Here is an 11192-nt window from a genome sequence, read left to right as displayed (position 1 = left end):
GCACAAATGAACCTTAATCTTAAATGCAATCACAAAGTTGGCATCTTTGACATCCATTCTACCTGTGAATTTCTCTCTGTGTGTTTGGTTGTGTAATAATGGTGTGATTTTCTCCTGCGTGTCCTTGTTTGATCCTCACATGCCCATTGGCCAGAGATAAAGTGGTGGATGGTGGGTTGTAAACTCATCTGAGGACAGTGGCAGCCATGATACGTTAAGACTGGCTGTGGGGTGTAATGCAAAACAGCACAACTGAGAAAAAAACACACCAACAGTACATGTACACATTCACCACAGAGACAAACCAGTTCCAGTGCCTGGTGTTTATCTTCCCCCCACTCCTGCACACACACAGATGGCAGCAGCGGCCATTGGCACGGTTCCTTATTCCCTCCCAACAAACATAATTTATCACCTGCAGCAGCCTCTTTCGTGTGTGTGAATATGTGTGTGTGTGTGTGTAGACAATCTGACCTGATCCAGTGCCATCCTAACCTTATTAAGAAACAAACTGATCACCACAGAGAAAAATGTTGTTCGTTCAACTCCTGTAGGTTGAATTGGCACAGCGGCTGACTGTCATTTAACACACACTCACGTACACACGCTGACAAACACAAAAGTAGACTACTGCTGAGAATTAAAGCTAACTCACTATTAATCTTCCCTCCCCTCCTGTCCTCATCCTTTGACTGTCTCATCGTTGGCTTCATACCTTTGACAAGCATGTATCTCGCAGCACACACAACATAAACATTGTTCACAAAAAACATGGACAAATACAAAAAGTGAGACAAACCATAACTCTAATCACAATAATATTTAATCAATATTCAGCAATGTTTTTTTTTTTTTCAAAGCAACACATTTTTATTTTCATCTATCTGCACAAGATTCAGTCTTAGGGGTCTTCACATCACGTGAGCACAATTTAAAATGATGTGTTTTTGCATGCTTTACTCTCTCATAGACATGTATCTACACGTGCATGTCTTCTGATTTGTTGTTATTTAACAAGCGTGTGTGTTTATGTGCGTGCATGTGAGTATCTCAGGGTAGTAAGAGGACACTCTGCTGGTCTCTCTGTGCAGCCGCCTCCTCATCCCTTTGTTCCTCGCTGACTCTGCCCCTGCAAGACCAAATCCACCAATCAAAGTCAGAACATCCTACACACACAGCACTCAAATACCAGCCTATGATTAAAGGACAGATGCACTAAGCCTTTTGGAACTTCTTTCAGACGAATCATGGAGACACATTAGTGATATATTCAGACGTGCGCAGCAGCTGAAAGTTTGTGTGTCATCTGCATTGGGCTTCACCAGGGTCGCGGTTTGACAGGATTTTATCAAATCTGAATCCAGCATTGAATTCACCTACAAATCCAAGTTGTTTGAGACTTGCGGAATGTCTCTGCCTCTAAAGAACAGGAAGACAAAGGTAGAAAATTTTAAGTAAAAAGGCTCCGACCAATAAAACCCTGGCATTGAGGAGGTACAATTAACTGCACCAATGGGCCTGCATACTTTTTTTATTGAGAAATTTAGGAGAAGCGTCTCCCAGTTTGCATTCAACTATGACAAGGCCAAATTAACTTTGGATTCTATAAAGACAGCCGGCATATCAATGTCAATGACGCTGGTGTCAAATCAGGATACCAGAGGAGTTGCTCTGTTGGTGTCAGCCTCAGCCTGTAGTGATCCTCCAACAGATTCGGTGGCCTGAGTTTTATTAGAAAACCTCCTGTCTTTTTATGTCATCAAGGCATCCACAAATTTTCCTCTGATATTTGATGAGTGAGTGATACATTCAATATATAATAGAGGGTTAGATGTCCAAACAGGTTTTGTTGGTTAGACTTAAAGTGCAAACAATTTAAAGCTTCCTTATTATTATGGCAAATCCTGTACTGTATAAAGCGTGCATCAGAATATTCAGAATATGTCAATTTACCAAATATTAATGTGATACTGCTGTGCACCTACGTACTGACTGAAGGTTAGATCAAAGACAGCCAATACACTGAGGCAACAGGAAAGCACAGGCAGCTGGAAGCAGTTGAGTCAGAGCAAAGATAGATGATGAATAGTTGTCTGGATATGAGGTAAACACAGGCTAGGTCAGCTGACAAAGACATCAATGGATGTACACATCCTGCACGTAATACACTTTGTCACAGTATTCAATTGTGTGTTGTGTGGGTGTACTTTAGAGCGTACATGTCCTATTACTGGATTAGTCACCAAAATAAATGTATATTATGTATTTTAAATGTTTTATACAAGACTAAATTATAAAGCCGCTCGAGTTTGATCTGATTATACTGTTATTCTGTTTGATGGTGGGCAGCAGAGACCACTCTACAGCACAACTCCATAATCATGCATCCGCTCTATGATGCAACTGCATCAACTTCGTCTAAAGGAACAGCTATCTATTAAAGTAACAACTGTGCCTCTGTGAGCACCTGGTGGCTGAGAGGGGCATTAAACTGAAGGGTCCTGTGTGGACGGTACAGTATACACCTATATTAAAGGTGCAGTATGTGAGTAAGACTTTAACAATCTTACTATACAAACTGCATTTCGAGAGAAAAATTAAATATACATACAAGTTACATACTTTTGTTTTTGGTTTCATTTCAGTCTAAACATTTGTTCTCAGGTACAGAATGGTGGATCCATTGCCAAAATAAGTCTGTATTTCTCGATTTCAGTGAGTGCTGTAACTAATGTTACAGCTGTGATCCAAATAATTGCATGGTTAAGTTCCTCTTATCTCAAGGACCTTATACTTTTGACTTTTGTATGAACTGAATACTGTCACATTGACCAAAAAGTGCCTGACTGGACGAAATGTGACAGTAATGACGAAGATAACAAAAGACACTACCTGTAAAGCTATGCCAAACTAGTACGATTAAGTGCATCAGTGTATACGTGTGCATGTCTGAGTGTGTGTGTGTGTGTGTGTGTGTGTGTGTGCATGTTTGAAGGTTGTAAGGAGCTGTTTTTGGAACCCCTTTGTGTAGTATGTGTTAATCCGGTTATTACACGTCTCAATGTGATATTCACAGTGCTCTGCTCAGCACAAGGCCTCTAGCGCAGATTATGCCCACTACACACACTCGCGTGAAAGATCAACAACGCACAGACACACACACCCACACACTCAGTTTCAAGAAATACAAGAAAAACACATTGACACTCTCTCTCTGTCTCATATACACACACACACATTAAGAAGCACATTAAGGCCTGATGCCCAAGATGCTGTCAAAGCTAAAGTCGTTCTGCTGGCTAACGATCCATTACACACTCCACATATCCGACAGAGAGGGGGATTGACAGAGCACAAAAAAGGAGGGATTACCCCCCATGGTGACCACTGGATAGTAGAGGAGTGTAGGGAAGTGTAGGGAGCGAGCAAGCAATGGATTACATGCCGATCATGGTGAAAAGACACAGACAACAGTATGAAAACAGGAAGTTACAAGACTATACTGAGATTCTCACAGGGGAAAGAAAGCATATTTGCATTTCAGGATATCAAATTGGAATGGAAATGTGAACAACTATCTAAGCTGCAGCCACTAACTTTAAGTTCTAGTGGACATGCAAATGTCCTAATGGGTGGAACTCGATATACTAACTTTTTCAGGTTCTGTAACAATAACAAATGGGGGGCTCTATTTTAATAAATCCGGCGGATACAGGGTGGGATCAGAGAGATAAGATTACCATACATTATAAGTGAGCATATTAGAGGTTGTGATAATCACAGCCAAACATATACACCACCTTCATCCCCTTTAAATCCAGTATAAATATAAAAAATAAATGTTATACACAATATAAAATGTAAACTAAAACAATGTCTATCTAATCTATGTTGGTCATCACAGTCCCACGTCTAGCTGTACCCGGACAGTCCTGATGTTACTGTTGTTATCAGATGTTATCAGTGGAGAGAGACATTTTAATTGATCTACAATTTTAAATGGAGCAGTGTGAGTTGTTTTCATCCGTCTCCAACACACCTGTTGATTTACTCTGCAGTAGAAGGTTTCTGTGGTTATTCTAAAACTATCTGGTTCTTGTTGCACAAAATTGAACCATTGGAACCACCATGCGTAATTGTGTTTTGACAGTGACAACATCACCCCAATTAGAGACTGCAGATGAAACAGACACCTGCTGCCTTCAGATGCCTGTAAAGAGAGTCACCAGAGTAAAGGAATGGCCTTCAGTGTAGACTACTAACTGCTGTGGATTACAGAGCTTGTAAGAATCACTCATTAATTTTTATTTTTTCTTGCTGGCATTTATGAGTAATTGGAATACAACCTCAGCTGGTTGAAAATGAGAATAACAACTTTTTTTTTCATTTTATAGAAGATAATATGGGCGTGTCTTCGCCAAATAAAGTCACCAAATTATCATGGAGCAACACAGTGCTGATCTGTCCACCTGCTCAGAGCAAGCAGGCAGCAGACAATGTGAGACACGCTCATTTTTGGATGGCAGTATTTTGTGTTTGCATGTTACTCACCGTGTGAAGTGATGATTTCCATGCTGTTCTTGTCTTCCACTGTGTCCTGCACCAAATTCTGAAGCCTGTTTCCCTGTTTCTGAGGTAGATATTAAGATAAGTTAATGCTTATGGCCTTAATTTAAAACCACTAGCAGCACTATAACTCACAATTCATCAAATATGATTAGAATTAACATTAATTCACTCTTGTTTGGTTATTACTACCATTAACATAAAACATCAAATACAGAGTAATATGTTGATCGGAGATGGCCATACCATGATGCTGTGTTTGCATACATGATTTATAAATGTACCTATGTGTACGTCTGCATCCTTAGCCATGAGTCTGAGTTCCTGTTCCAGTTTGTGGAGTGTGTGTGCAGTTGTCTCAGTGTCCAGGTCAGGGTCCTCACAGCCCATCTGGTCCACACTACAGATCTCCATGATCTCCTGGGCTGCTCGGGACAACGAACGAAATGCTGGACCCAATTCTGAGCCCAATGTGGGACGGAGCGGGAAGCAGGCAGCAGGAACCCGAGAGAGAGTTGGCGTGGACTTGCCAGGCAGGTGAGACCCTGACCCTGAATAAGAAAGAAAGAGAGATATGATAGAGATGGAAGAAGGATAAATGTACAGAAGGATAGATGAATAGATGTAATTATGGATATGAGGAAGAAAGAGATAAGAGGAGATGACAGAAGAAGACAGGAAAAAGGGGAGGTGCATGCGGCTCGGGATTCAGGGAAAGAGGGTGAGAGACAGAGAAACAATCACAACAGTCAGTGGAATGAGTGGTGTCTCATCCCACTCCACTGCGAGCCACATCAAATTGAATCAGATTGAACATCCATCCCCACCTGCTCACTGTAAATTACATCGCGGCCCCCATTGAGAAGCTATGATGGCGTGGGTGCATGTGTGAGCGGCACACTGATTCCTCATGCTGCGTGCTGTCTAACCAGCTCCAGTGTTAAGGCTTTCATTCTTTCAATCTTCCATTGTCTCCTTACCTCTCCCTCCCCTCCCCGCCCCTCAGCGCCTGGCTCTGTCTTTCAGCTGGCACAGAACCTCCACTTAGTGCTTCACAACCACCTGCACTGTCAAACTGAGCAGCATGGGAGGAATGAGTGCCGCTGACACGCGTGCACTCACACATACCCGTAGACTCAATTCACTTCCATTTCAAATCAGATACGACATTTATCTCGATTTTGGTTACTGATAAAGCTCTGTGCCCAATTTAAAATGCATTCAGTGTAAATTGAGAGTGAGATTAAAATCTGATCTCTCTAAATGACCTCCTTCAAGAGTTCCCGGAGAAAGTCAGATTTAAATCATTCTCGTTTTGCATGCGCTATATGTGCTCATTATTCACTGTAAGTCATATTAAGATGCATTCAGTAACATATGTATCTTTTTCCATGACTAATTAAAACATCAGCTATAACTAGGGTCTATGAAGCCAGCAAAAAACTAAAATGGTAAACCAAATGCTGTGAACTTGAAAAGGAGTTCCCCACTCTCAGATGCACTGGAGTACAAAACTATTTCAAGACATTCATTAATGGCACAAGGGAGCCAAAACACAGATGTTTGGGCGAGAAGCCCTCCTCAGAGTGCTGTCACACAGCACACTGGAGCGTCACACTGACAAGACAGTACAATGAGGCACACTGAGTGAGTCAACTTGCCGAAACGCCTGTGCTTAGGTTCCCTTGTGGAATTAAAAATATTGAAAATGTTGAGCACTCGAGAGTCCTTCTGATGCTATAATTAAACATCTTGAAAAGGTTTTGCGCTCTCAAGAGGTTTTACAAGTGCGGACCTCCTTTCAAGTACAAGTATACCTGAAGGCAAGTGAGCACAATTTGGGCCTCAGTGCCTCAAACTATTTACCTTAGAGGGCAAATTTGCAAATAAATAGAGTAAGGAGAGAAATAACACATGACAAAGAGTGGACAAGATTGATGAAGAAAACAACAGACAGCAGTGCTAAATGGCTTGACAGTGCAGAAAGAACAGAGCAGCGGGATGAAGTGGTCAGATTTAAATGCAGTAGCTTACAGTAAAACGAGTGAGGAGGGAGAGAGGAAGTGGATCCTGTGAATTCAAAAGAGATTATTGTCTTGTCTCTCAGGTGTCTGTGTCTGTGTGCGTCAATGTGTGCGTGTGTGTATCAGCATAACCAGATTACTGCAGTGTTTCTGGGGTCTGAGCGAGGGAAGTGATGAGTGGACATATTCCTGGATGGTTTCCCAGTCCTGCCTGAGCATGTGCACAGTACGCGTGTATATGACGTGTGTGCCTGTGTGTGTAGGTGTGTGTGTGTGTTGTGAGAGTGATACAGTATAATCTCTTTAAGAAACGTGCATACTCAGTGCCAAGAAAGTGAGGCTATATGCAGAAATGAGGTGTGTTAATTGTGTATAAAATAAGAGTTCTGTGTGTATGAGAGAATAAGTAAGAGTTCAGCAAGTTTGATAGTGTTCACACAGATAGACACACAAGCGTGCAAATACACATACACACACACACATACACATACACTTACCAGATGTTCCTAGTTCATTTCCTGATATTTCTCCTCTCCTGGTGGGTTCGGTTGAGTGAATTTGAATTCCAGTTGGCTGCGTGTGGTTGTCCTTCATCATTTTGAAAACCAGGTGTTCCTCAGTGCAGATACTGAGGCTGCTGCTTGGCTCGTAACCCTCTGGCCCTAAAAGAGTGAGAGAAAAATTAAGAGAGGGGCCACACATCAAATCTGAGCTGTAAAATGTGTTTTAAAAAATAATGTATACAGCAGAACGTATAAAAAGCATCCCATCACTATCCACTTTCATGTTCTTTTATTGCCCTTTACATTCTCTAAAAACATTTGGAATATCTGGATACATGATAAATGAAATCCGAAGACAGTCCCACTGCTATCAGTTAGACATATGGCTAACAAATGGAAATAGCAATGCATTTGCTTTGCAATCTAACTCCAACAGTGTGTGATTTCGTGTAGATCCAATGCATGGAATAACTTTTTTGGCTCTGACAGAAAGCTGCTGTGTGAATCATAGAACATTGTCATTCATTTCCACGGCTGTTTATCAATTTAAAAAGTAAAACTAGGTCATGGTTCACCCTCACGCATTGCTGTCAGTCAGCCTCTTTTTTGAGTCAACCACACGAGTGGCAAAAGTCACATTTTCAAATCACAACATATCCATTAAATCTGATACAATAATCCACGTGTCCATTCAGCAGCAGCATCTGTACCAAACCAATCTTGCTTAACAAGCCTGTTCAGCCAATCCTGACAGCTGCAATGCAATTACTGCTGTTTTCTTCTCTCTCTCCAGTGGTTAGCCAATCAATTAATACTATTGACTGGATGGAGAATCTACTAACTAGTCTAAATCTGCGGCAAATGAAAAGAGGAAAGGAAGACAGGAGTCAAACAGCAAGCTTCCAAACTCACACAAAGAAAACTGAGAGGGTGTGAAAAAAAAGAACTCTCTCTCAAAATGACTTTTGTCTGTTTCTTTATCCATTTTTCTGCCGGTCTTTGATTCCCTTGCTGCTTGAGTGTCTACCTGTTTGTCTGCTTTTCACCATATCTTACTGCTAGTTTCTCCATACATCTGTCTGTATCTCTTCTCGCTCTCTCTCTCTCTCTCTCCTCTCTATGTCTTTGGAGGTTTGAATACTGTCCAGCCTGTCTGTCTATCTGTCTGTCTCTCTCTCTCTCTCTCTTTTTTTTTTTTCTCTTCGACTGGATGCACATGAGACAGAAACTGCACACTAACAACCTCATTTTCTGACTGACCGGGTGACAGGGAGTAAGAAAGGAGAGAGAGGTGGAAAGGTAGAGCAGGAGACATATAAAACCTGTTGGATCTTAGCCCTGGCTGGGGGAAAAAAAGTAGAGGAGACAGATGGAGGGATGGAGGGACATAAATGAGTGCAGAGTGTTGTCAAGGTGATATTCCTCCTCTCTAACCTTTCTCTCTCATTAACTTTGGAGCTTTAACGATGGTGGCAGAGACAGTGCGGGGTTTGATGAGCGGCTGGCTGCATGGTGCGAGGAGGGTAGTGGTGCCCTTGTGGGAGTCTCTCACGGTCAACCTCATTCATTTAACGCGGGCTTGTCAACGAAACAGTGAAAATCTGGGCTACAAGCCTCGATGAAGGAAAAGGTTGATGAGATCCTTTCGGGCCGTGGCAGTTTACACACAAAGTATGAATTAGAAATCCGTGCTCGATCAAAACAGTCACCGCTGTTTGAAATGCATGTAATTCAACATCCTTGGACATGAGTACGAGGTATAATGAGCACCAAGATAAATTATTGCAATCCAAATGTTATTACTTTAACCCTGAAGCAATTTGGAGGTACAGCCTTGTTGGACAGTCTGAGCACCTCACAGACATGGCCAGTTTACCAATCATTAGTGTGAAAAAAATAGAAAATGTTTTTTAACACCCAGACACAGTCAACGTCAGAAGTTCTAAAACCATCTTGTTACAGCAGTATTTGTCTGGTGTAGTTCAAGGTGAAAAGAGCAAGGAAAGAAGAGGAGGATGAACAAAAACAAAACCATGGGATTAAATGTCTATGCATTCTCTCACCAGCAAAGGGTAGTGATGGGTAATAATCAAATATATAAAAAGTAAATTAATAACAACATGAATAACTAAAATACAAAAAGAAAATACAAAGTTGTGCTGCGCTAGACTTTTTGTATCTTGTAAAGTGCATTTTCCAGTATTTTTCTGGACAGTAATGACTGATTAAATGATGTGTTTCCAGGGGGGTAGTATAAGAAAGATGACATTGCACTGACAACATATGCCTTTCAACATTTCCTCTCAAAGGTAAAGTCAAAGCAAACTTTTGTGTGCATGTGAAGGACACAAGCATTATTATCTACACTTTCAGCTGGGAAAGAAACAAGAACAAAAGGAGGCTGTGTTGTCTGTGAATGTGTCTGTGTGAGGAAATATGGATTGTTTTTGTGCCTGTGTTCACCAGCAGTTTAAGAAAATGGAGGCACTAAACATAAGTAAAAAGAAGCACACAGGCTTAGAAACATGTGCAGGCAAAGACATGCACACATACACACAGAAAATAAAAAGGCATCTCAGGAAAGCTCCCCTTGGACCCACCAGTAGTAAATTATCAGTGTTGTCCCCCATCTCTCGTTTTCCACCAAGCAGCCAGCGCTCCTCTGGGTTTAAAACTCATTTTCATCTCTCTTGTAAGCTCTACATTTTTACATATTTGTTCTAAATCCTATTATGAGGCCTTTGTGATATGAATAACGCTTGCAAATTGGAAAGTATCTCCAGGCAAAAGTTGGACACAAAGGTAATCTTCACAATCTAATCTCTTGAAGCATAAAAAAAGCAACGGCACTTCCTGATGTAGTTTATAGGAAAACATGAGCCAGTTTAAAGGAAAGAAATCTCAATAAAACAGAAGCATAAAAATTCAGGCACACATACACGCACATCTAAAAATACCTCTCTTCTTTAACCTACCTGTTGGGTCTGAATCATATGGGAAAGTTTGCCTTGTGCGCAGTGAGTCACAGTGTGTGTGTTCTGGTGTATCGGAGTGACCAGAATTCATGTCCAAACCCAGAGGCGAAAACCCATCAAGATCACAGAACTGCTCTGATCCAGACCCAGCACTCTGCTTGTGCATCACCTAAGGGGGATATGGAAACAGACGAAGGAACGCGGGAGAAGGAGAGATGGAGGGAAGAAGGGGGTAAGTGGTATAAAAGGGAACGAGAAAGGCAGAAAAATATACCGTGCGAGGATGACATGGAGAAATGGAACACGGAGGGAGATAGGGAGGAAGAGAGAAATGGAAAGAATAAATAGATTATGGAGCGAGTTGAGGAGGGGATACAAGGGTTAGCGTTGTGTTGGGGGGTAAAGAGAGGGACATGGAAATAGAATGAAGATAGTACAGGGTAATAAAGAATTAATAGTTTGGTCTCACAGCTTAAGCTTCATTTTTATCCTAACAAAATCCATTCAAAGGACAAACTGAAATTCAATATCAATTTGACTTTTATTAAGATAGGTAAGTGTGTTAAAATTTGTATTTTTCTTTTTTCTACTGTGTAAATTCATATTAATAAGCCAGTGTCTTTCACTGGAGATTATTCCCTTCTCTCCCTGTTTCCTTTGTTTCCACTTGATGAATAGATTTTTAATTAACCCCTGGAGCTGGTGAGAGCATCTCACAACGGTGTGGTGGGTTAGCTGTTCTTCCCGCGCCAGTGTCCTCCTGTGAGACGGGGGTAAAATGAGGAAGCTTTTAGTTTAGTTAAGATTAGATCTGATGCATTAGCATGCTAGCCATAGCACTGCAAGACACTGCAGATGGGCCGGGAGAAAATAGGAAGGAGGGCATGTGGGAATAGTGCTGCTAAACGCGAGGAAGGAGCAAGGATAGAGAATGACAAGAGGAAGACAGGACGAAAGAAAGAAAAGAGGCATAACAATGAAATGGCAAGAGACCAAACACAATGATACTGTGTAGCAGGAAAAATTGGAGTTTGTCTTTGTGCGGACCAATGTCTTCACATATCAAAAAGGATGCCACAGATGTTTGAACTTTCTTTCCGCCTGCAGCTGGCCTCATTAACAAG

The 11192-nt window shown here is 41.4% G+C and overlaps 1 protein-coding gene across 2 annotated transcripts; it reads right to left on the bottom strand.

The window, feature by feature from the left end:
* Positions 1 to 894: 894 nt before the first annotated feature.
* On the bottom strand, positions 895 to 10501 carry LOC118342067. Of its 2 annotated transcripts, none has more exons than XM_035680498.1 (5): positions 10069 to 10501; positions 7088 to 7252; positions 4851 to 5117; positions 4552 to 4624; positions 895 to 1129 (listed from the first exon to the last, which is right to left on the bottom strand). In XM_035680498.1, exons 1-5 carry the CDS (start codon positions 10232 to 10234, stop codon positions 1051 to 1053), a joined length of 750 nt encoding a protein of 249 aa, XP_035536391.1. In that variant the 5' UTR covers positions 10235 to 10501; the 3' UTR covers positions 895 to 1050. The 2 variants fall into 2 exon arrangements, with proteins under 2 accessions (XP_035536391.1, XP_035536390.1); XM_035680497.1 differs by having other exon boundaries at positions 4552 to 4630; positions 10069 to 10498.
* Between the last annotated feature and the right edge of the window lie 691 nt (positions 10502 to 11192).

This window comes from Morone saxatilis, unplaced genomic scaffold, assembly GCF_004916995.1.
Source record: "Morone saxatilis isolate NCDOM2014 unplaced genomic scaffold, NCSU_SB_2.0 Contig8, whole genome shotgun sequence".
In the NCBI taxonomy this organism is placed as follows: Eukaryota; Metazoa; Chordata; class Actinopteri; family Moronidae; genus Morone; species Morone saxatilis.
The sequence above is the reverse complement of the archived record's forward strand: the minus strand, read 5'-3'. Positions and strand labels throughout refer to the sequence as shown.